Below are 26,357 nucleotides of genomic sequence, written 5' to 3' on the forward strand. Positions count from 1 at the left end.
ATAGCCACACACACACACCCCCTAAAAAAAAATGTTGACCCACCCACACCACAATCAGGTCGGAGTTGGAGGTAGTTAGCCCGACAACTGCTGCCACACTTCACATGGCTGTCGCGCATTCCTTCGAGTTTTCTCTGACTTAATTACATGTTCTCTCTCTCTGCCTTTTCATTTACCATTTGTAAATCCAGACCAAAGATTTTCTTACCTGCGTGTGAATTTTGGGGCCAGTACCTAATGAATGATCTAGTTTGAGTTGGGTACACGGTTGGGAGACTTAAAGCTGAAATACAGAGATAGATTACCAGAGAATTACTTGAAACAGTAAACTGGTGGTTAGGAAGCTTTCAGAAAAGTAGGACCCAAGCAGTAACCATTATTATTTAGATGGTGGGAATTAAGTTCATCTGTAATTTCCTCGAAATCCTTTCTCCCAAGCCCACATCATGTGCTTTTCCATTATTCCTGTTAAAAATTTCAAATTTCATTCCCTGCATTCAATTGCTGTTCCATCAATTGGCTAGGACGAGAGGATGGGAATCATCTGAAGGCCAGACGACCCATGTGTAAAGCTCCTGCTTTTGCGGCTATTTACTTTATTTTCCTAAAAGCCAAGAATATAAAACGTTGTCCTGTCCAAAAGTGAAATCTTTTCCTCTCTTGTTCTCAGATTCGTGAGGGAAACAGGCTGCAGGAGAACTTGGCACTGACAAGCAGAAATAATAGGATCGGTTGCTACAATTTCTGAAGTTGGAAAGTCGTTAACAATTAACATGCTTTTATTACAGTGGTTTTCAATGTTAACATTCTTTTGTGTGTGTGGTCCAGCAGTAATGACTCATGACTCGCCCACGGCCACCCAAATTATTGAACACTCACTATTCAAGCTTTTGTAAAAAGAAATTCCAACTCCCTCACACTGTTCATTGGAATCAATCATTTCTCTTCTTTTATTTCTGGGGTTATGTTATTAATATCATAAAGAGATGGATCTTTTTTATTTTTGTTTTTATTTATATATATAAAAGAAAAATGTATAATTCGTATACCCTTTTTCCTTGTTTCGTCAGTCCAATTCATGTCGGCCCGTCCTCCTTCCGCTTTTCCTTCCAAAACTTTTAGCTTTAGCTTTACCTTAGGCCCCTGATTTCCCGGCGAAGTCTGTGTCATCGACGCCTTCGTCCCCGCCACAATTTCACTATCCACTTTTTCCCTTCACAAGCCAAACTGGACACTATACTCACTTCTGGCTCGCCCTTTTCGCTTCTTTCGTTTGACGCGGGGACTTGCTGGTGACTTTTGTTTGCGAGGAGCTGAGGTAGCACAGTTCGACTTGGAATTTCTTTGCTTTTTTTCCGCCACCGTGGAGGGAGCATGTCAAGATTTAGATTCTGAGTTCATAATTCATTATACTTTCTCGAATTTAACAAGCGCCATCTTTTCTAGTTCAATCCCATTACTTAATTCCTGTTGTTTACACTTTTCAGGCACTGGGACTAGTAATTACTATTTACATCCATTTGTTTGGCGCCTTAATGTCTGTATCCTGTACCCTACTTGGGAAGACTCTTTTGCTCCTAAGTTCTCCTATTGGAACTCTTTGAAATTGCTGCAAAACAGTTAATTCTGCTAAGGAGTTCTTTCCACTCGGCTACATGCTTAGGGTTTGAGTAAAAGGGCTTTTTATACATAACAAAGAGGAGGGGCCTTCTATCTTGGAAGCTGAATAGCGTTGCCGCTCCTCGAATTTTTATCAATTTTGGTGTACAAATGATTTGCAAAATGAGCTAGGCTTCTCCTTCATGTAACATCTACTTCTGCATGGGTTTGTTCTGGCTGGTACGGAGCTGGTGATCAAATTTCCTTTTTGATTTGTCGGTTATATCTTACAAGATGAAAGCTCCCCCAAATGGGTTTCTGGCCAATTCTGGAGAAGGTAACTCTCATCTTCAACTTGTATGCAATGTCTGCTTTCTGATTTCCTTTCTCTCGCATTTCTACCACTTTTCAAATCTCTAGTCACGCAGTAACTTAGCCTATTGATCATGCCCCGTTTTAACACCGGCTTTTCTCTGAACTAGTGAGCAAATGAAGTTCGATTTTTCTCCCATTTTCGTTGAAATGGATGAAAAATGCAGCATGGTTTTACTTTTGACCTCCTTCATTTCCTCTTATATCGTGGCCTTTTTTAATATCACATAGTAAGGGTATTCTGTTTAACTATACAATTGGCCACATTATTGCAAACCTTAGAAATCATTGAATTGACTCTCCATGTTGATCTCCTCTATAATGTTCTTTAAAAACACGATTGATGAGAGATTCTGAAGTTGTGTTATGCTTCGGACATTTTAAAAATCTACTTAAATATTCATCCACTTTGTTTGACGGGATAAGTTTTTAGTGAACCAATTCATTTATTGTTCATGAAATCAGAATTGCATTTTTGAACAAGAAGCAAACTTTTCATCAATGAGAACAAGCAAAATGTTTGGGGGTTCAATCTCCCAGAGAGAGAAAAAATATTGAGAACCTTTTTTGGAAAGGCAGCAAAGAGGACAAGGAATTTCATCTTCTTAAATGGAATATTTTCAAAGCCCCCGTGGAGGATAGAGGCCTTCAAATTTTAGATATTCAACTGAGGAACACCTCTTGGCTCTCTCTTGGCTAAATGGAAATGGCGGGTTTACTGTTCTTTTCACTCTTTGGCATCAGGTCATTGCCTCCAAATATGGATCCATTATCTTCGACCTTAAACCAGATGCCAAAACCTTATCCTCTTCCACAGGCCCTTGAAAATCCATTGATAAACTGAAACACAGTGTGTTCTCATATAACCATAAAGGTGGGAAATGGAAATAGCACTTCTTTTTGGAAGGATATGAGACTTGGGAACTCTAGTGTACAATATCTCTTCCCTCAACTCTACCACCTTTCACACGAGAAAGATGCCTCCATTGCTGAATTTTAGTGTTCAAATTCTTAATCTTGGGTGCTCCATCCAAGAAGAAACCTCTTGGAGGTTGAGTTGATAATTGGGCCATTTTATTCACCTTTTTTACAGCCTCTACAATTTGCAGCTAGAGAAGACTCTGGGAGCTTGTCTCTAGAACTAGATGGCATTTGCACTTCAAAGTATTTGTCAAAGCCCTATCCTCCAATGAAACAAGTGCTAAATCGGCTGTGTATCAACAGGTTTGGTCTGGTTGTTTCCCCAAAAATGTAAAAAATTTCATTTGGGAGCTCAGCCACTCTTACATCAACACCCTTTGTTACAAGATGCTTTTGGCTAGGAATTTCCCAGATCGAGTAATACTCTCTCTTATCTCTCTTTTGCTTTTTGGGCACCCTTAGAAAAGGACAGAAAGATCTTTTGGCTATATCATGTTCGTGCCACTGCCTTCTTTTGGAATCTTTGGTGGGCGTCGAGAGATTTGAGGTAAGGAGATCCTCTTTCCCCTTCTCTTTTTCTCCTTGTGGTTGATGTTCTAAGCAGGATGGTGAGTATGTCAAGGGTAATATTATTAAACCCTTTGAAGTGGGTAAGGATAGGGTGGCCCTATCTCATCTTTATTTTGTGGATGACACTTTCTTCTTTTGCTTGGGAAGTGTTAATTCGTTCCTGATGTTGAATCACATTCTTGCCTTCTTCGAGGAGATGTTGGGTCTGAAGATTAACAGGGGAAAGTGTTGTGTTTTGGGGATCAATAGTGAAGAGGTTAAGGTTAAACGTTGGGAGAGTGGATTGATTGCGAGGTTGGGAGTCTTCCATCTTCCTACTTAGGCCTTTCTCCTGGGAATAATCCAAGGTGTGTTTCCTTGTGGGATCTGGATTGATAGGTGGCATCTTGAAAAAAGGGCCTATTTTCTAAAGTGGGCTGCCTCACTCTGATTAAGTTAGTTTTGAGTGGCATTCCGGTTTATTTCTTTACTCTCTTTAAGGCTTCGGGTGAGGTTTGTGAGTGTATGGAGAGATTAATGTGTGATTTCCTTTGGGAAGGGATCGATGAAGGAGAAGGAAAAGGCTCACACCTTATCAATTGGGAGGTTATTGAAAAATTTTCTTTGGGGGGTTTAGAAATTGGGAATCTTAGGATGTGTAACAAAGTCCTTTTAGCCAGATGGCTGTGGCGCTTTTATGTTGAGCCAAATTCTCTTTGGTGTAAGATTATTGTTAGTAAACATGGTCCCCATCCTTTCGAGTGGTTGGCTAAAGGGATTAAAGGCACCTACCGGAATCTTTGGAAAGATATCTCGAAAGAGCTCCCTGGCTTTGTTCTTTGGATTCGGTGTGTGGTGGGAGAAGGGAGAGAGACTTATTTTTGGGAAGATCACTGGGTGGGGGAAAGACCTCTCTGTGGGTTATTTCCTCGGTTATATCATTTGTCCTCCTTCAAAAATCATTTTATGAGGGATTTTCTTACGTGGACAGGGAGCTCTTATATGTTTTCCTTCGGGTTCTGTCGTGCTCTTTCCAATAGGGAAACGATGGATGTGGTGGCCCTCCTTTCTCTTCTTAAGAGTTACCTATTTCGTCTTGGGAGGAGAGATGTGAGAATCTGGAGCCTTAATCCTTCTTCCAGTGTTTGGTTAATCCTTCTCCTATGGGTGAGTCTGTTTTTTCGTTGTTATGGAGGATTAAGGTTCCTAGAAAGGTGAGATTCTTCACTTAGGAGGTTCTTCATGGCCGTATTCATACATTGAACAGGCTTGTGAGGAAGATGTCGTTGATGGTGGGGCCTTTCTATTGTATTCTTTGCTGGAAAGTGGAGGAAGACTTGGACCACATTCTTTGGCACTATGATTTTGCTAGCCTGATTTGAGATTCTTTTTTTCAGACATTTGACATGATGTGCGCTCGTCCCAGAGGTGTTAAAGATATGATCGAGGAGTTCCTCCTCAATCTGCCATTTGGGGAGTGAAGCCGTTTTCTTTGGCATGCTAGTGTACTATTATGTGGGTGCTTTTGGGGTGAGAGGAACAACAGGGTGTTTAGGGGGTTGGGAGGGATGCTAGAGAAATTTGGCCTTTGGTGCATTTTCATGTTTCTCACTAGGCTTCAATTTTGAAGGCTTTTTGTAATTATCCTCTTGACTTGATTTTGTATAGTTGGAGTTTCTTCTTGGTGTCTTCCCTTTTGGTGGGCTTGTTTTTTTGTACGTCCGTGTATTCTTTCATTTTTTTTCCTCAATGAAAGTTGTTCTCATAAAAAAAAAAAAAAAAAAAAAAGGTACTACCTTTTCCAATTTCCAATTTTTCTCAATTTTTAATTCAAAACATTCATTTCCAAAGAAATTGAATTTGGAAAAACCACAAAAAAAAGAACATATATTAATTTTTAACATCATTCAAACTTTTTTCCATTAATTTTCACATTATTTAACCTCAAAATTGAATTTACGTGGGTTTTGCTTATTTTACCATCCAATATTTTCTTGGGACTCATGGATGACATACTTCCGATTATGTTAGAAACTTTTTAGCATACTATGATTTGGGAGCAATATTGTCATTATCAAATAAGTTATGTTATTGCTGGGCTAGTACCTCCTAGATCCTTTTTTGACTATTTAATCTTGTATTTGGCTTTCACTTTATGACCTAGACTTTATTAATGAAATATTCAGTTCATAATCATATTTCGGTCTTCATTGTTATCTACTATTCCATTACCAATCATATTTGGTTCTAATTATTGATTTATATTCTTAAGGTCATAGTTTATTACTTAAATAAGTTCATTATGAAATTTTACTAAAAATTCACAATATTTTTTTAAAATTTTCATGATATCTATGATTTTTCTTGGAATATCACACTGATAATACCTTGTTTGTACCCCATTTCATAATACAGTGAATGGTTATTGTTTTTTAAAAAAAGGGAAAAAAAAGAAGAAAAAACAAACTACTAGACAACACTAAAAGCAATTTCAAACAAAAACTCAAAACCAAGCTGAAACGAAGTCAAATGCAACCCACTGAAACAATCAAAAGCTGAGAAGCCGGCAAAACACCAAGTCATGAGAAGGATCCTCTTCGAAAATTGAGAAAAGGCTACATGCCGCAACAAAGAAATTGGTGTTGGAGTTCAATCTTCTCTGTTTCATCTGTCAATGAATTGTTCCTTCATCATTTAAGAAAATTGAGAAAATGTTGCGCCATAGCAACAACAAAGTGAATTATGCTGCTTTTTGGAAACAAAAGAGAAGCAAAACTTCCTCAGCCTAAAGAAACTGTGGAGCCACTTAAAGAGAATGAATAATAACACATAAGGAAGCTACCTGAAGATTTATGAACAACTTCCAAAAGATTAAGCAGAAAAACTTCAGAATTCAGAGCAGGAACTTCAAAATACTAATGCTTTGATCTCATATATCTAAAGGCCCGAAGGATAAAAATGATCTTTATCTTTTAATGTAACTTCATGGAGAAGTGGAAACAGTGACATATCAGACGACTTCTTCACAAGAGAATTGATTTCTTTTTGAAAAAGATTGCATAAAGCCCATCCAATAGCTTCATCTGTTTCGATGTCCTCCTGCCTATTATCAATTGGAAATGGGAACTTCAAGTCTACACTACCAAGACTCGGATTCCATTATCAGCTTCCAAATCATCCTTTCAGATTTCTAACTTTTGGTTGTCCCATTACCAACTGGAAAATTGAACTCCAACTTGTGTACTAAGCCTCTTATTGGTGTTCTCTCTCATTTATTTGCTCACTTTTCCCCTACTAATGTTTATTTGAATTTAGCTGCTTTTATTTTCCGTAGGAGGAGTTTTGTTTTAGTTTACTTTTGTAGTTTTCTTTCACTTCCTTTTGGGAGTCTGTTTCCTTAGAACATTGCCATATTTTTTCCTTATTCAATGAGAAGTTTATACCTTGATCGAAACTAGCACAATCATTGATAAAAGAAGTAACTGTCTTAGATAGGCCTTTTATGCATTTATTGTATGTTTGGTCATGTCAAAGGAGTTATTCATTGACTCTAGTCATATGGCGATATTTTGTATATCTCAATCTTCCAAATATCATAAGATACAATTTAGCATTGGGAATCTGAGTGGTCCACAATCCCTTTTCTTATGTTTCTTTTTATTTGGGTTATTGGTTTTTTTTCTCTGAAAGGCAATGACTCTTGTTTGGTTTGGGAACAGGTGAAAGGAAGAATATTAATTCTGAGTTATGGCATGCTTGTGCTGGGCCTCTTGTTTCGTTACCTCCAGTCGGAAGTCTAGTGGTATACTTCCCTCAAGGCCACAGTGAACAAGTATGTACTTCGTCTTTCAATTTATTTGAACATGTACTCGTGGATAGTGGTTGTGATGGATTTTCCTTTTCTTGTTTAAACCTTTCAGGTTGCAGCATCGATGAATAAGGAGACTGATTTCATTCCAAACTACCCTAACCTTCCTTCAAAGTTGATCTGCATGCTCCACAATGTCACATTACATGTACGACTACGAGTGCTTCATCCCATAGATCTAATGAAATCTCTTAAATTGAACTGATAGATATTTTCAAGGAATAAATCAGCAGATTGATTTGATCTTTTGTCAGCACTTGAATCACAATATTTTGTTTTCCATGGCCTTCATGACTACTGCACTCAACCATTATCTTTTTATTAAAATAATAAGGTTCGTGCTAGCAGGCCGTTGGCAGGCTGAAAAGAAATGAACATTCTGTGGATAATTGCCAAAATACTACAAAAAAGAAAAAATAATAAAAAAAAAAAAGAAAAGTAAAGAAAAGAAAGTACGTGCTAATAAATATGTGAGCACAACATGAGATGATTGTTTTGTGTTCTGAACCAGGCTGATCCTGAAACGGATGAAGTGTATGCACAAATGACCCTTCAACCAGTGAATAAAGTAGGTTAACTAGTCAATCAGTGTTCTATACTTCATATTGGATTCATTTATACATTCAAGTATCTTGCTTGTTAAAAGAATATTCTGACTTTCTGTTTTGCAGTATGAAAAAGAAGCTTTATTGGCATCTGATATTGGCCTCAAACAAAGCAGGCAGCCTGCAGAATTCTTCTGCAAAACTCTAACAGCTAGTGACACCAGCACTCATGGTGGATTTTCTGTGCCTCGTCGTGCAGCTGAGAAGATTTTCCCCCCATTAGTGCGCATCTCATCTCATATTCTCAAAATTAGTTTCATTTATTATATTGATTTAGGAATGCTGAAGTTTTTTTAGTAAGAAATTAAGTTTTAATTGAGAAAAATGAAAGAAATACAAAGGCATACATAAAGAAAAAAACGGTCCCCAAAAAACAAAAAAGTGAGAGGGAAACCAAAAACTAACTGCAAAAAATCGTGGTCATAATTACACAATGTGTGCGTTTATGTATATGCCTGTATATGATGTTGGGATAAATGTTGAAAATTAGTTACTGTTAGTTCGTTGGCTCACGTAGCCGTTGGGTGGTTTAGGTTGGTATAAAGGACTGCCTAGTCTACTTCGTTAGGAACTAGCAGCTGTAACAGAGTAGGGAGTTAGAGTTAGTCTTCAGTTAGCAACTTAGCTTGTATTAATATTAGTTGTTTAGGTTGTATGAACACAATTCTTAATCAATAAGTTTTTTTGCCTTTCGGCTACACCAGTATGTTTTTGTTAATAATGGTATTTTATGTGATTTGAAGTTGTAATGCAAATTTTTAGTTTAAGGTTTAAAGACAAGTTTGAAATGGATTAACGTCTTAAAGATGAAATAAAGACCTTCACCAGAAATTTCTTGAACATCATATTTGTTTTTTTGTGTGTGTATCTTTCTTATAAGCTGATATTGAAGATTTTTAATTATAGGACTACTCGATGCAACCCCCTGCTCAGGAATTAGTGGCTAGAGATTTGCATGATAATTCATGGACATTCAGACATATTTACCGCGGTATGGAACCTTTCATTTCTTTTCCTTAGCCTTCGTCAGTTGAAGATCTCTGTTTATATTTGCTTCTCTGACAGTGTACTTTCTTTTTGGCCTTCCATTATGAAAATATTGGGAAATTTCCTCTCTGGTTCATATTATTACGTTTCCATCAATGGCAAACGGAAGATGTACATATCAGTTTTGGGGGATGGTGGTGTTGTTTTCATATAGAACTTTAATTTGTTTTTATTTGTTTTATTTTTCATGTGAGTGGAGAAAGAATAGGAACCAAAAATTGATTGAAAGAGAATACTGAGATTGTAAAAAGTTACTATAACCCAAGCACTTGAGCAGTTCGTATTCATTTCTCTCCTCTTCTCTATTGCTCTCGTGCTGTATAGCCCTTTGAGAGTAAAGTATAAGCCACTTTTTTTTTTCCCTGGGGGGGAACCTACGAGCAGCATAAACAACGACAACATTTATTTATTTATTTATTTAGGATCCATTGGAGATTACCGCCCCACTAGCATCATCTAGTGTTTATAATATTGTTGCTAGAGTTTTATTAAGGAGGCTTGATCAATTTCTTTCATATACGACTACTGAGTTTCAACCCACATTTATAGCATGTAAAAAAATTCTATATGCCTCTCTAATATAGCAAACAAGCTCATTGATGAATGAAAAAGGAAAAAGAAAGAATTATTGTAGAGCTAGAAATTGAAAGTCTTGGACAAGAATCTTCTTTGGCAACCAAAGTAAGAAGGTAGGCTTTAATAGGTTTCCTTTGAGTGCTTTGGACAGTAATTAGGTCCCCTATTTCCTCTAATGAGTCTAAGACGGAGAGCTCTGGAAGGAGCTGGTTGTTCTGTGAATTTATGTGGCCAAAAGTCTCCTTGTCCACACTTCGATAATTAATTTCAGGCCCATTAAATGAATATGCAATGAACCCATGCCCTGACCAACCCCTCAAAGGGTTATTGGGCTGCCAATACTCTACCAAGGGAAAAAAGGCTATGGTGTTGCAACCATATGGTCTCAAAGAGGAAAGGGTAGGGGCCCATCTATCAAAGCCAAAGAATAATTTAAATAGCATAGTGATCTGATGTTGCGCATTCCCATCATTTAACCATAACATTGGAAATTTGGAGAGGAAAGCTTACGTAGTTAAAAATCAGTCTAACATGGGGAGAGTGGGAGTCTCTGGTATCCAACTAGGGAAAATGTCCATTTGGGAAGGGGATCTCAGTGAGGGATGCTTATCAATAAAGCTATTGAAGTTGGGAAGGGTTTTATGTTTTTCCATGGGCATCGATGATAAAAATAATAAATAAATAAAATCCGACGTTATTGTTTCGAGAGCTCATGCCTCTGTCAGTATTGCATGAGACTAATTCCCATTTGTTAGGAAAATATTCTACAGAATACTAAATTGTATACTTCAAATTGATTTATCTTTATTTTTCTAGTGAACTGCTTGTATTTTGGCTGTCCATTTTCATTTAGTTGACTCTGATTTCTATCATAAAAAACTTTTCTTATTAAGATGGTGGGAACTTGCCCATGTGTACTTAGAAGAACATGAATATGAATTTTATTATTTTGATGAGGTTGAAAATGCATAAAACTGCACACTGCATTTTTTTCAGGCCAACCAAAACGACACCTTCTGACCACTGGTTGGAGTGTTTTTGTTAGCACAAAACGACTCTTTGCTGGGGATTCTGTGCTCTTTATTAGGTATAAAATCATCAGTTTGTAACTCACCTAAAATTCTTGTTTAGATAAATGCTGATCCTATATAAATTCATGCATAATAGAGATGAAAAGTCACAGCTTCTCTTAGGCATAAGGCGTGCTAACAGGCAGCAGCCAGCTCTCTCTTCGTCGGTCATATCAAGTGATAGCATGCACATAGGAATTCTTGCTTCTGCTGCTCATGCTGCTGCAAATAACAGTCCTTTTACCATATTTTACAACCCTAGGTAAGTACTGATTAGTATTTTCATCTAACTCCACTAAAATTTGTTTGTGATTTCAGTTTTGGAATCTACGTTCATTTCCTGAGTTTTTCAGGGCCAGTCCTTCTGAATTTGTGATACCTTTGGCCAAGTATAATAAAGCAATGTATACACAAGTTTCGCTTGGCATGCGATTTAGGATGATGTTTGAAACTGAGGAGTCGGGAGTACGCAGATATATGGGTACGATTACTGGTATCAGCGACATGGATTCTGTGCGATGGAAAAATTCACAGTGGCGCAATCTTCAGGTACTATATAAGTTCTCTAAGGATTTAGATACATGAATCTTAAATGATGGAAAATTATAATTCATGTTCTCAATTTCATTGGTAAAAGGAAGAGAATACTTCTATTGTAAGAGGATGTCTTTGCAGGCATTAACAATAAGGATCCCTCTGTTATCATCAATAGTTCTATAGAGACCTATCCAAGATATACATGCAGAATTCAGTTCTTTGGCCCATTTTTGGGTGCAAATGCTTGTACGATGCATAAAGCTAAATTGTGATAGCAGTTTTTAACATTTGGGATCAGGGAATTAGAATACTACTATTCTTCTAGGGTTTATCTTTGCTTAACTTCTTACTGATGATATTATATATGATAATACAGTCTTAAATTTCCTGTGATTTGATCAAAAATCCGTTTTCAGAATTATACTGAACTTCGACTATATGTAATCCTTTGCATTACTTCAAAATTTGTTGTTATACTCAATCCATGAACGTTAATGCCTTGCTTCTGTTGCATACCAATGATGTGTATTTACTGAAGGTTGGATGGGATGAATCAGCAGCTGGTGAACGACCTAACCGAGTTTCAATATGGGAAGTTGAGCCTGTTGTGACTCCCTTTTACATATGTCCGCCTCCATTTTTCAGACCCAAATTCCCTAAACAACCAGGGATGCCAGGTAATTGAAACCTACAAAATATTCTTTGGAATCATGTGTTTAAGTGAATAGAAAGCAGCATTGGGAGAGACGTTTCAGGATTGCTTCTTCCTCTGTAATATATTGTAGTGACCTTCAGGTTTTATTTTGCAGATGATGAATCTGATATTGAAAATGCTTTTAAGAGAGCCATGCCATGGTTTGGTGATGACTTTGGCATGAAAGATGCACCAAGCTCAATCTTTCCTGGTTTAAGTTTAGTGCAGTGGATGAGCATGCAACATAATAATCAGTTCCCAGCAGCTCAATCTGGAATTTTGCCGTCCATGGTTGCTCCTAGTGCTCTGAATGATGACCCATCCAAATTATTGAGTTTTCAAGCACCAGTACTGTCTTCACCAAATCTCCAATTCAGCAAAGCAAATCAACTGAACCAAGTTGGCCAGTTGCCTCCAACTGCATGGTCTCAACAGCAGCAGCTTCAGCAATTATTACAAGTTCCTGCAAGCCAACAGTTACAGCAGCAGCAGTTGCCACCCCAGCAGGAACTACAGCAGCAACAACTGCAGCAGCTGCCCCAGCAGCAGCAACTCCAGTCACAACAGCCACAACGGCAACAGCAGACCTCGCAATCTGTTCTTCTGAACAACAGTGTAACCGCTGCTAACCATTTGCCAAATCCAAGTTTGCAACAACCACTTGTATACTCTCAGCTACAACAACAACAATTGCTTGCAGGCAATATTCAATCACATCAAACCAGCCAACCATCTAATAAGAATTCATTTCAGACATCTTTATCGGAAGAAACACAGTTTCAGCCACAAATAGAGCAGCAACCTAGCCTTCTTCTGAGACACCAGCAGCCAACACAATTTCAACAGGCCCCACTACAATTATTGCAACAAAGTCTGTCTCAAAGAGCACAACAGCAGCCACAAGTTCAGCAATTTTCACAGCCAATCCCAACTGAGCAACAACTTCAATTGCAGCTGCTACAGAAGCTGCAGCAGCAGCAGCAACCATTGCTCTCCCCAGCTAGCCCACTATTACCACCTCAGCTGCTACAGCAGCAGCACGTTCATCAGCAAAACCAGCAGTTACCACCATTGCCGTTGCCCAATCAGCAGCAGTTCAATACTAGTGGAGGCAGCTTCCAAACAGAAAAACTTAACAGCAATGGCTTCGCAAGTTTAGGTCTCATGCAGTCCCAGCAGGCTCCTGTAACCCAATCCCATAATCAATTCAAACCAACCACGGCAATTAGAGCATACTCTGGACTGACCGATGGAGATGCTCCGTCTTGTTCAACCTCACCTTCCACTAATAATTGCCCCATTTCAGTATCAAACCTGCTCAATAAGAACCAGCAAGGAGCAGCCACACTTGGTGGAGATTCAGTAGTTGAGCCTGCAACTAACCCGACACAGGAGCTACAGAGCAAACCTGATTTGCGGATCAAACATGAGTTTCCTAACTCAAAAGGATTAGACCAACTAAAATATAAAAGTACTGTTCCTGACCAGTTAGAAGCGTCTTCTTCTGGGACATCATATTGTTTGGATGCTGGCACTATTCAGCAGACTCTCCCACTCCCTACATGTTTGGATAATGATGTACAATCACATCCACGTAACAATATCCCTTTCAGTAATAGCATGGATGGATTGACACCAGATACCTTATTGTCGAGGGGATATGACTCTCAAAAAGATCTTCAGAACTTACTTTCTAACTATGGTGGGGGTGTGCCAAGAGATATTGAAACAGAGTTGTCCACTGCTGCAATCAGCTCACAGTCATTTGGGGTTCCGAACCTGCCTTTCAAGCCTGGCTGCTCAAATGATGTCAACGTAAATGAAGCTGGAGCTTTGAGTGGTGGATTGTGGGCAAACCACAGTCAACGTATGCGTACATATACAAAGGTTTGATGCCCCACTTTATGTCTACTTTCTCTAGTACCCTGGGTGAATAGTAAATGATATTGATGATTAAAATTGGACTTGATTGTTTAGTACTATTTTCTGTTTGTTATCTAGAGGTTTAGTTCAAGTGTAATTCCAATTCTCGTTGAGAAATTAATATTATTGACTAGAGAGAAATCATAGGGCTTAGTGTGTCTGGGAACCAGAAAGAGATTATGGACTTTAGTCGTATTTCCTTCTACCACATGTAAATTAATTTTGTAGATATTTAGGTCAATCTATTAAAAGAACCTTGTTCTTGTTCTAGTCTTATTTGACTTTATAGTGGGTGGAAGTATCTTATCTTCCCCACTCCTTTTTGTTAGTGTTTTAGGTTTAATACAATGTTTCTTATCCGAAAATCTATAACAAATAAATGTTATTGATTTCAAATCATAATCCATACATAATGAGGTATTCTAACATAAATGTTATTGATGGCTGAATCTTTTAGTGAAAATGGAAATTGGTTTGGACAAGTTGATTTGAGAGGAAAGACTTGGAAACGGAGAGATTCATTAGACTATATTCATAGTTATATATGTATGAAAATATGATGAGGAGTGCTGTAAGCATAATTTACTAAATATAGCCTGCAACCTAAATGTGTGTAACAGGAGTAGATTTTAGAAAAATATTGTTAAGTATGATTAATAGCTTTGTACTTGATAATTTTGAAATGCTGGATCTCTTAAAAAATATTTATCTTTTTAGATCTTATTAAGAACAAAAGAATCCCAACTTAATTTGTAGCCAGACAAGCATGACCAAGAATTGTGTTTATCAATCCTAGTTTAATTATATGGACATTGAAGTTTCACATTATTAGTTTGGACCTTTATAATGGCATACTAAAATCTTGTGTTTTTTAGTAATTTATAGTTGTTTCTGATCTCTGGTTCTCTACTTCGACTTTTTATTAAATTTACTCGAATATTGACTAGTGCTACATTTTCCTTCATGTTTTGTATATTTGTTTATAGATTGATATTACTCTCTAGGGTATAGCATGGTAGATTGAGTTCCCTTTTACATGCAACCCTTACAATGACATGATGACCATGGTTTAATGCTTGGATTCGAGCTTGAAACTTCTCTACTTGTTTGAGATGTTTTGAACTCCGACTGAAACTATACTTTAAAGCATCTAAAACTGCTAAACTTCTGAAGGTTCAAAAGCGTGGATCAGTGGGTAGATGTATCGATGTCACTCGCTACAAAGGATATGACGAGCTTAGGCATGATCTTGCCCGCATGTTTGGCATTGAAGGGCAGTTAGAAGATCCTCAACGAACTGATTGGAAACTTGTTTATGTAGACCATGAAAATGATATACTTCTAGTTGGTGATGATCCTTGGGAGTAAGTAGAATACTTGCAATCATATTTTGCTTAACTTTTTTCCTATTTTAATTCTTCAATCACCAATTGATTGCACAGGGAGTTTGTGAGCTGTGTTCAGAGCATAAAAATCCTGTCATCCGCTGAAGTACAGCAGATGAGTTTGGATGGGAATTTGGGTCACATTCAGGCTCCAAATCAAGCTTGCAGTGGGACGGATAGTGGAAATGCATGGAGAGGGCAGTATGATGACAACTCGGCTGCATCATTCAATCGATAAGGTTTATGGAGTCCAATGTATAACGGACCATGTCTCCTGCCGTCTGGGTTGCTGTTCTTAATTAAAATTTGTTGGAACATTCCAAAAAGGTCAAACAGCTCCTGAGTTGAGGGCGGCAGGAAATAGCAACTCAGCAAAATGTCCAATACTGTGAATACGGATATTGACTTGCCATCCAATCGCTATTTCTTGTAGGAGATGGAGCTTTTTCGTGGATGCATAGTAGACGGCCTAAAGCATATCATGAAGTTGATTTAGTTTAAAGCTATATTTCTTACTTCTCCAAGCACATATATGGTTGCTACCTGATTAAATCAAATCCTAGTTGCATTGGTGAAGTCAAGCATGCAAGTGAAGACAGCTTGACCGACGACATTCTTGTAAATTGTAACACTTAACTTGTTTATATTCCAAAGTATGTAGCAGCTGGAGTAACAATCCTCAGTAGATATGATGATGAGCTTCAATTTTAAGCTGCACCTTAATTGTGGTCCAACATTGTAATCAGAGTGGTGGTTTAGAGAGAAGGTAAGGTAATGCTGGAAATTGCAATTTCCATCACTGCAACAATAGTTAGGATGATTGTACATTTTTTCTTCTCGTGATTGTATCAAAAACTCAAACGAAGAGTTGCATCTAGTCAATATACAATTTTTGGTTAGGCTCAACACTTTGTAAGAGCTACAAGTATTTTCAAAACTGGAAGTGTGAAGTAAAGATATACGTTGAATGAACCGGTTTAATGAAAAATAAAGTGGTGTTTCATTTTATCGAATATTTGCTTGATGGCTGATTTAGAAACTAAAACTCCATCTAAAAATATGTTCACAGTTGGTTTAATTAAATATTTATAAATGAAGATAATAGTTGTGATCATTAATTCAATATTATGTTGAATTTCAGCTGCTACTAATTAATTGATCATGTGTATAATTACTATTCTGCTGAATTTATGATATGAAGTGGTATATTTATCTAAGTTGGTTTTTTCAGCATTATTGTTCGAATTAGAATTTGTATACAGTGGAAACATGGAAAATGTTAGTTTTCAAAATCACATTTTAGGGAGCGTAAACCAAAACTAATTTTCAGTGACAAACCTGGAAAATATATATTTAACCGAATACGTTAGGTCAAGTGAATTTGTAAAAGAATACGAAAATTAATTACTGGAGAAAAAAGACCTAAATGGCATCCGTCGGACTGCCACGGTGGTAATGCTGTGGCAAAAATTGGTCCTTTTAGGGCGGTATTTCAGACGAACAAACTAAGTTTCTATTTGCCCCCATTCCATGTTAGGTCAAAGGCATCTCTTCCCACCACTCGATTACAAAGATTGGATGGGATCACATCAAAGATTCTTTGGAGTTTCTGAGCGAAGTGCTAAGGGACAGATATTTCCGTAGTGGATACTGATTATTCCAATGTCTAGGTTAAACATAACCCAAACAAACGAAATAAAATGAGCTGTGACCTGTGAAAATATCCCACAGGCACAAATACCGCCCATTTTACAAGGCCATCCTTCCAAATATTTTTCCTCTTTCCCACTTCCACTATTCGGTATTCAGAATTTTTTTTTTTTTTTTTTTTTTTTTGAGTCACAGTATTCAGGAATTAAGAATCTAAGACATACCAAGTCAAATAACTAATCCTTCCCCCAAAAAAAATAAAATAAAATAAGGCCATCAAGATTCAAGGATTGGAACTTATTTCCACACGTCCCACCATATTTTTTCTAGCAGGATATTACAAACTAAACCATTAAAAAGTAAACAAATTAAAATCACTCTGCAAAACAACCCCCCCCCCTCGGCGGCTACCACTACATTGCCCAAAGCAGCGGGTTCAAGATGGTACTTGGGTCACAATCCCCAAAATGCGTAACACTATTTCTTTAGTTCCACAAATGAACTACAAGCATCATACAATACAGCACTTCAAATACCTAGTAATACATGAGCTGTTGGGTGGTTGCAATATTTTGAAACCCACCATCATATATAGTTTGACTAGTGCCAGCACCACCCATCCCAATACCCATCCCCATTCCCATGGCTGCCTGCTTGAGGGCATGCTGAGCGGCCTGTGGATGTATTAGCGCTTGTGCTGCACCCATTTTGCTCAATGCCATTTGCCGTTCATAGGCAGCAAGATCGGCTGCAGACAGACCTGGCATATGTCCCACATTTGGTGGAGGAAGAGGGGTAGAATTAGTCCCTGGCGGGGTTGGCTTGCTACCCCATGAACACTGCAGCATTTGATTACAAAAAGATTTAAGTGAATAAATGAACATTCAAGTCCTACAGGCGTGCAAAATAAATTTTTCCAGTGAACCCGCATTTACTTAACCCATAAGGATCAGTTAGTCTCTTCCACGCAACCGTAAGTAATAAATCGTCCACCCAAAATAACCAAGTTAAAATACAAATTGGCACTGAGAAACTAGATCAAATGATGATTAACTAACATTCATATAGGAGGAAATTGAAATTTTTTCATCAAGGTTGTACCTTAATTGGTTTGCCACAGACAACTCTCGCATTGCCCATTTGGATGGCTAAAGCTGCTTCAGCATGAGTGCTATATCTCACAAACCCAAAACCTTTATCCCGTTGTACCCTAACATCTTCAATTATCCCAGCACCAAGGGCATGAAAATAACGGTGGAGATCAACTGAAGTAACCTGCAGAGTATAAACTCTGAAAATGATGCAAATCCTAATAGAATCGAGCTATGAGCATGTTTTTAATCCAGGTTTTAGTCATGAAAAGGAAGGATTGCTTGTCCTACATATTGTGTGTGTGTGTGTGTGTGAGAGAGAGAGAGAGAGATTATATATTATGAAAACAAGGCTATGATAGAGAAAAATGAAAGAATCTAAATATTCAACAAAAAGCACAAACTTTCTTAGATAAATTTTAGAAACCCATCACCATTCATGCTTATGCCTTTAGAGATGGCAGAGAACTTTGGCAAGCCCTCCAGTTGCAGGTTCACCCAAGTTAGCTGTTTCAACAACTACTATGCATATTAGCTACTACAATATCATCAAAAGAATTTCCTTGCCTCGGGAGCAAGATTTCCCACATATACGGTTGTATATTGAGGATTGTTCTCAGGTGCGTCCTCATTGGATTTCTCTTGACCACCATCTGCAAAAACAGCCATGACCATGTTGTGAAAGTAAAAACTAATAAGGCAATGCCTAATCAGAGGGATGCAGTTTGCAGAGAACGGTGATAAAGAGAAAAGGCTCAAGAAAAAACATCCACCGCTGGCAATCCCTAAAAAATAAACTAGATATCAATTAACCAAAAAAAAAAAAAAAAAAAACCAACATGACCATAGCTCGATGGTAAAAACATCTCTACTTCCTCTAAGAGGTCATAAATTCAATTCTTCACCCCTATATGCATAGTTGTTGGTTTAGACATCACTACTTCCTCTAAGAGATTGTAAGTTTGACCCTACATGTGTTGAATTGTTCAATAACAAGAAATTTTAATCAATTTTAGACTATTCATAATCATGACATTCAAAATTAGAGATCAAAACCCAAAACATTGGTCATTAAAAAATTCACAAGGTACTTAAGATTTTAAGGTCGTTTGACTCATTGAGTAAAGTTATAGAGATCATAACCCAAAACATTGACATTGTACAATTGACCCTACATGTGTTGAATTGTTCAAAAATTTAACCAGAAATTTCAATCAATTTTGAATTATCCATAATCATCATATTCATAATTAGAGATCGAAACCCAATGTTATTAAGAAATTCACAAGGTACTTCAAATTTCAATGTTGTTTAACTCATAGGTAAAGTCATATAGATCAGAACCCAAAATATTGAGATTGTAAGTTTAAACCTACATGTGTTCATTGTATCAGGCATGGATTAGTCAAATTTGTATTCAGTTTTAGAATTTTTGCTCTACTTTTTCGGATATGATGAGAGTGCTACAAAGGTGTCAACCTAATTGAAATGTCCTGGTGCACTTGCTGATCCTCTATTTTGTTTTCTAGTGTTTGTTTCCTTTCATTCACTTGTAACATCTTTTGTTATCTTAATGAAGTGGTTTGTTTCTTGTTAAAAAAAAACCTAAAAATTCAACCACAAATCTTAATCAATTTTGAAATATTCATAATCACCACATCCAAAATTAGAGATCAGAAACCAAAATATCGGTCATTAAGTTATTCACATGGTAATTTAAATTTAGAGGTGGTTTAACTCATAGGTTAAAATTGTTTAACGTGGGATTACAAAGTTAGACACAAACTCAGGTTCATGAAATTCATCCCCCCACACTATTTTTACCAACTCTTTTCGACCAGAAATACAAACCTCTCAAGGAATAATTATGTCTAAGCAGATTTTGGAATGATTATGCAATATAAACAAGCAAGTGACAGACCTCAAGGTCAATGCATTCAGAAAGATACATCCCTTGTTAGACAAGATTCAGCAAAAACGTATGTCCAATTATATAAACAATGGTCAGAGTTCTAGTGCACATGCCGGATATAACTATAGCGGCAGAAAAGGCAAGAAACAGGTCAAGGGTCAAGAGTGTAAAAAGATAGATCAATACGAATAACCTCAGGCCTGGACAAACAAAATGAAAATGCTCCCTATGCAACAGCCAAAACTATCGTGCGTGAAAACCTTGGAAGATTTGCAGCCATCAATATAAGAGATTTAAAAGGTAAATAAAAGCATTCTATGAAGGTTATTAAAGCTGAAAATCTCAGAGTTAAATATTGCTTAATGAAATACCTGAAGTTCCAGAAGTAAGCTCTACAACACTTCTGGAATCTGAACTCTGTTTGTCATCGCCAGAATTAGCACCTTTTGTGGCCCAATTACACCTAATCTGTCGGCTCCCAAGCCACTTTCCTTTATCGTCAAAACAAGAAAAAAGAAATATATAGAACAGTTTCCAATAAAAAGACACAACAATACTCATGTCCCAAAAAGTAAGCATGAAGAAATGATGTTCATGACTCTTTTAACACCAAACTGCACAACAATGATATCCAGTTAATAAAATAACTTAGAATCTGAAATGCATACTTTATTACCACAAGTGTGACCTAAAAGAAATATGTCATATAACATTTTAATTATTTTGATATGAACCAAGGAATCAAGCCCGAACTTCAGGAGCTCTATCCAAGGTACAATCTTATTCTGTTCCTCATTTCCCTAATAATGCGAACACTCATTGCATTGCTTATGTGCACGGCTCAATACATGATACGGTTAGCCAGGTCACTAAATGGATAAAAGAAAATACAACAGAAGAATTCTAAACAAAAGAGAGAGTAGGTATACCATTTATGTCATTAATTGCACTTTGAGCATCCTGGAAACAGAATTAATAACTATCAACTGGAGTATAACTATGATCTGGAAAGAAAATACAAGACTTCCTATATTGGTAGGAAAAGGGTGGTGTTCAGGAAGGGGAATTAAACATCATATTGTAATTTGTAACAAGTCCAAAAACCTGCTCATTCCGAAACGCAACAAAACCATAACCCCTCGAACGTCCAGTTTTCTGGTCCCACATAACCCTTGCATCCCTAAAGTATTTAAGGAAAGATAAGTTAGAGGTGCTAGAACAAGGTGTTCTCCGTTGCATAGCGTTAAGTTACTCTCTACCATATCCCAAACATTTTAACATAAGCCAAGCAGACAGACTCATAACAAAATTTTGGAGAACAAACTTACGAACAACTGGGGTAAACAGAAAAGCATGCAAACAATGTAGCATCAGTAACCTCAGGGCTGAGATCACCAACAAATATATTAAAATGACCTGGAAAAAACACCATATAAACATATCAGCAGCCGCCTACCACAAACTCATCATCATCAGAAACAGAATCAAAGGAAAAAGAAACAAACTAAGCATACAACCAGATGTGTCTTCCCTCTGACTACTTGCATATGCCCAATTAACTTTTATAGGTTGTCCAAACCTGTGCAAAATTGTATTTAAAATATATGATTCAGTAAATGTCAATATAAATGCAAGAGAGAATTTCACTTACAAGTTTCTTCCATTGAGAGAAATAATAGAAACTGCAGCTGATCTGCGATCAAAGTAATCCACAAAACCATAGGATGACTGCATACATACAAAAATAAAAATAAATAAAACTTAGGATGTAAGGTCTGACTCCGTGCCTATTTATATAACAAAAAAAAAAGTACACAATTGTACAACCTATAGAACAAATCCTACTCAAGTAATGTCGTATTAATATAACAAAAAACACGTTCAAAGAAGACCATGATTTGTGAATAACAGTGGGTTATTTGAAATATTCCACCAACTAGTTACTGAAGGAAGAAATAATCCTCAAAATATAATAGCCATTAATCAATGGTACTTATCATCATAATGGACAGAGATCATTTAGCAACAGATGACATTCTATACGATAACCACACCTTCTCCTTCCTAATGAGCTTACATCCTTCAATGGGTCCAATACTTGAGAAAACTTCTTGAAGTAGAGGCTCGGTGACTTGGGGATGAATGTTTCCAACATACCTGTATTTTTCCCATTAGTTCAGATTGATGGATTATTAAGAACAAAAAATCAAAAAAAAAAAATGTAACAGCAGTTGATGTACTTGAACTCGGTCAAACAACATACGAACCAGACTGGTATCAGTTTTAGCAAATGATGAACATGATATGAAGTGTCAATGGAAATCAATCAACAATGCCAGACCAATGAGGAACCCCATAGCTAGGGCACGAAAGGTACAAGTTAATCCAAATCAAGACTCCATTTTACCATGTACAAGTTAAAATAAACTATATGACAATAAAAAAAGGAAAAGAAAATATCTATTTAACACTCACACACTGCGGCATGTACTTGAATCAAAGCCAGGAGGCAGGTTTCCACTCAAGATAGGCTCTATCTGCAAAATAAAAAAGTAAAAAACAAGGAAAAGGGGAGAACAAAATCTTCCTAGAAAAACATATCTGCACTCCTCACCCAAATTCTGGCCACGTGTGGAAAAAGATTATGTAAAAATAGAGTCACTGATAGACTTGAACGCACTGGCAATGGGTAATGTTTAAAGTCCAGGGGTGAAAAAGACTCCAATTTGACTCATGTTTTTCAGCAAGAAATCTTCAAGAAATTGTCATGGAAGCCCATGTAAGGAAGAATATGATACTGATACATTGGCAATCATATTTCTGAAAACGAATATTTGGGTGATGTCTATTACTTAAGGAACCAAAGACAACAGGTATAGAATATCTGGATGGCTCCTAAGATATCGCATAATGATTGGCAACAATTTGTGCAAGAAGAAAAGCGAGGATGATAACTTGAAAACTAGCTAACTGAATGTCATCTACTCATTAGCATGCAAATTGTATCATGTATGTATGTGCGCACAAATAGATCAGTCAAAGTGAAATAGGAGGGAAAAGAAAAGACTAACTCATAGAAAACATGGAAACAGCACATGGTTTTTAGATTTGATAATAGGCAACGCACACTAGACTAATGTCCATGTGCCTCTCTCATTTCTGCAGGAATATAGTCTCTGGACATCATGTGCGAGTTTTCAACCTAAGTCCTAACTGTTGCCTTTTTTGTCACGGGAACTCTAAAACCCAAAGCCAACAGTTCCCTTATTTTCCAACTCGGGAGCTTTGTTTTTCTTATTTTAGGCGTTTAACCTCGGTGGGAAGTCTAGAACATAGCCATGTTTCTAACCATGGAAGTTGTGACTTAGAAGTAGTGGTTGAAAAGAAATCATACACGTTTTCGCAACACTGGGAAGAGGTCATATGGAGTACTATTCAACAGAATACATCTTGGTATAGCTACTCGTGAAAATGTTTTCGTCGGCTTGATGATAATTTATTTATACCAATTAGAGAAATCCTTTTGAATCCCCTAGGCTCCTTTCCAAGTTCTTTTTTCTTTCTTTTCTTTTCTTTTCTTTTCTTTTCTTTTTCTTTTTACTTTTCCTTTCTAAGATTGACATCTTATCACCTATTGAGCTTTTAGTTCTCTACAAAATCTTTCCTGTTTCCATTTAAAACAATTGGGAAAAAGAAGAAAACGATATAACATTTATTGATAAAAGGAACACATATTTCAAGAATATAGCTGGGGAGAGAGAGAGATCCAACCTCGAGTAATCAAAAACTGAGGAATAAAGGATCTATCAGAAGAGGATACATATCTTGCAACCAAATCTAACGAAAAAAAATTTGAAAATATAAGAGAAGTAGAAACCTGAGGCGCAGCGAGGAGGCCCGGGTGGGGATACAGAGACTGCTGCATCATTGCCTGCTGTCTGAGCCTCTGATACTGCATATTCCACGAAGTGAGATTGAGATGGAGGAGACGAAGATCTTGAATTGGGGTCTCTAGAACGAAGAAAATGAAAGGAACAAAAACAAGTGGGAAGAGGGAAGAGGGAAGAGGGAAGAGGAAAGAAGAAAAGGGGGGAAAGAATAAAAGAAAGAAAAAGAAAAACCCTCGAAGGGAGGGAGCAGAGAGAGGAAAGACGAGCGCAACACACAGCTTCAGACAAATAAATTTCCGAGTAAATGTAAGAGCAGATCCGCTCACAACCTTTTATATATAGCCACTTCGACTATTATCCGAGAGAAGAGGGAGGAAACTTAAAATTAAAAACAATTTAAAATAGAAATTTCCTATTTTCCATTTTGATTTTAGAATAGTTTAAATTCTACCAAAAAAAAACTTGAAAGTTATGCCCCAAATTTCAAATTTTCATTTTTACGTTTTCAACTTTGGAATTGGTTTCCAAAAAATAGCCCTTTTCTAACAGACTAGGAAAAATGGCCAAAAATAAATATCTTCGAAGTTTTACTTTTCAAAACTAGCACCCTTTTTAAAAATTCGTTAAACTAATTTTTCTCAATCCTTCTCGGTCGAGATCGACCACCAAAATTATTTTGGACTTTCTCTGTTAAATACACAATATTTAAACCGAAATTCTACTAATTTTTTCGAATATTATTTAATATTTCCAAATATTATATCAAATCTTATATCTTTTCAAATTTTCTCTCATTTTTTTATCAAATCTTATGTAATTTGAAGTGTGCTCTAGCGTTCACATCAAGGTGCAAGATGTAATTACATGCATAAAACAAACTTTTAACCTAGCTATAATTAAAGACAACTCGTGAAAGATCGACTTGCACATAATGATTAGATTCTTGGACACAACTTGTCCTATAGTGCATAAGCGTACAACTTTTGTAGGATCGGTATGACAATCCTAAGAGGTTGAATAGAGTTTAATAAAACTAATTAAAACTTTTTCACTAATAGGGGCGCAATTAAACAAATTAACAAACTTTTGACTAACAAGTAATTTAAACAATAAATTCATGCAAATAAATTCAACTCAAAATAATAAAAAAAATTAATACTATTTAAAAGCACCCAATTTGATTCTAATAACATAAAATTGAAAAACCAGTTTTTTCCTCCATAAAATTCTCTCAAATTTCAGTTCATTTTGGATTCCACAATCCAATCTAAGTTCCTAGAGGATAGTAGGGAAGATCAAGTGGTGGTATACAAGCATTTGAAGTGAAAATTAAAATTGGATTTGAAGATTAAAGAGTTCTTCAAAGGTATATATTTGAAACCCTATTTTCAATTTATGAACATGCTTGCTTAGTTGCTAAAATTGATTGAATTGGAGTGTTTAATGATTCCGTTTGCTTCCGCTAATTGCACGCTAACTCCAACAATTGGTATCAAAGCATGATTTAAGTACTCAATTCGTGTTAATTTTAGCTTGATGGGTGATTTTCATAGGTTGTATGAAAATGGGAGCTGATATGGATAATTTCAGTTTTGGCATTTAATTTTTCTTCGATTAAGTGTTAATTGTTATAATTGGCTATTTGTTTATGGGCCTTAATGTGTGATTAAGTATTTATAAATTTGTTAGAGTCAATAGAGTTGCAATTAGGTTGTAATTGAAAAAAAAAAAAAGCAAAAAAATTCAATTGTAGAGTTTCAGTTTTGAAGCTACTGCAATGCACCAAAAACTTGTTGGGAACATTTAGGGACGCATTTTGTTTTATTTTATTTTTAAGAACGAATGGGGTTGTACATTAAATAATGCGTTAGAAATGACCGATGCGTTTGCTCCCATGCGTTTGAGGTCATGCGTCGGAAGGATGATGCGTTAATCTTAGCATGCAATAATCGCGCATTCCTATCATAAGTTTTCTTACGCTTGCGCCAAGTATAACACAAACGCAAGTTTTGCGAGTAATCCGAGGTCGAACACGGGGACTTATCACTCAATAATATTTGTGAGGTGATGCGTTTGAGGCGATAAATAAGAATAACAATAAAGCAAATAAGGTTTAAAATGATTTACACACTACTCTACTCCTGACTAAACAGATTGAGCAATAGAAGAATTGCAATGAGAATAGGTAGAGACACAACAACCATTAACGCATAGTAATGTTTACTATCTTAAATCGCCCGAGTAATCCCAGCTCGTTGCACTAACGCATCACACCTCTAGGTGGTCAGCCGCATGACTATATCTCTATAGTGCATGGTTGCGTCGAGCATAAGATTGTACCTATCTCTAGGAACAATACGAACCTTGCTTAGTGCGTTCCATCTCTTACCTTCTCAGGTAGTTAGATGCGGCTACTTAACTTATTGACGAGCAATGCAGCATCCCATAGACAGGCGTTGCCACAGTCTTTCACCAAGCAAAGAGGAGTAACTCACTATACTCGCACAACACACATCTCTCGGTGGGTTGCTACATGTGTCCTAATTTCTAGGCTACACGATTAAGCATACGATTGACTTTGATAAATAAACGCTTAAGATAAACTATGATAGAGATGGTGATGATAAAGAAAACGAGAATGAAGGAAGTAAGATTTTCATTGATCACA

General features: G+C 36.8%; 2 protein-coding genes across 3 annotated transcripts; one reads left to right on the plus strand and one right to left on the minus strand.

The window, feature by feature from the left end:
* Nucleotides 1-338: 338 nt before the first annotated feature.
* LOC120080323 (auxin response factor 19) lies at nucleotides 339-16,052 on the plus strand. Of its 2 annotated transcripts, XM_039034959.1 has the most exons (16): nucleotides 339-566; nucleotides 671-1,318; nucleotides 1,488-1,936; nucleotides 7,161-7,273; nucleotides 7,362-7,457; nucleotides 7,821-7,877; nucleotides 7,981-8,136; nucleotides 8,821-8,905; nucleotides 10,534-10,624; nucleotides 10,705-10,869; nucleotides 10,961-11,156; nucleotides 11,683-11,821; nucleotides 11,954-13,725; nucleotides 14,935-15,125; nucleotides 15,204-15,385; nucleotides 15,580-16,052. In XM_039034959.1, exons 3-15 carry the CDS (start codon nucleotides 1,894-1,896, stop codon nucleotides 15,382-15,384), a joined length of 3,285 nt encoding a protein of 1,094 aa, XP_038890887.1. In that variant the 5' UTR covers nucleotides 339-566; nucleotides 671-1,318; nucleotides 1,488-1,893; the 3' UTR covers nucleotide 15,385; nucleotides 15,580-16,052. The 2 variants fall into 2 exon arrangements, with proteins under 2 accessions (XP_038890887.1, XP_038890888.1); XM_039034960.1 differs by lacking the exons at nucleotides 339-566; nucleotides 671-1,318; nucleotides 1,488-1,936; nucleotides 7,161-7,273 and having other exon boundaries at nucleotides 7,373-7,457; nucleotides 7,956-8,136; nucleotides 15,204-16,052.
* Nucleotides 16,053-17,064: 1,012 nt separating this feature from the next.
* LOC120079667 (oligouridylate-binding protein 1-like) lies at nucleotides 17,065-23,757 on the minus strand. Its single transcript, XM_039033962.1, has 12 exons — nucleotides 23,677-23,757; nucleotides 22,275-22,336; nucleotides 21,854-21,956; nucleotides 21,451-21,527; nucleotides 21,317-21,378; nucleotides 21,128-21,215; nucleotides 20,904-20,979; nucleotides 20,729-20,759; nucleotides 20,171-20,290; nucleotides 18,455-18,540; nucleotides 17,898-18,071; nucleotides 17,065-17,635 (listed from the first exon to the last, which is right to left on the minus strand). Exons 1-12 carry the CDS (start codon nucleotides 23,755-23,757, stop codon nucleotides 17,333-17,335), a joined length of 1,263 nt encoding a protein of 420 aa, XP_038889890.1. The 3' UTR covers nucleotides 17,065-17,332.
* Nucleotides 23,758-26,357: the final 2,600 nt, after the last annotated feature.

Source organism: Benincasa hispida, chromosome 6 (genome assembly GCF_009727055.1).
Source record: "Benincasa hispida cultivar B227 chromosome 6, ASM972705v1, whole genome shotgun sequence".
In the NCBI taxonomy this organism is placed as follows: domain Eukaryota; kingdom Viridiplantae; phylum Streptophyta; class Magnoliopsida; order Cucurbitales; family Cucurbitaceae; genus Benincasa; species Benincasa hispida.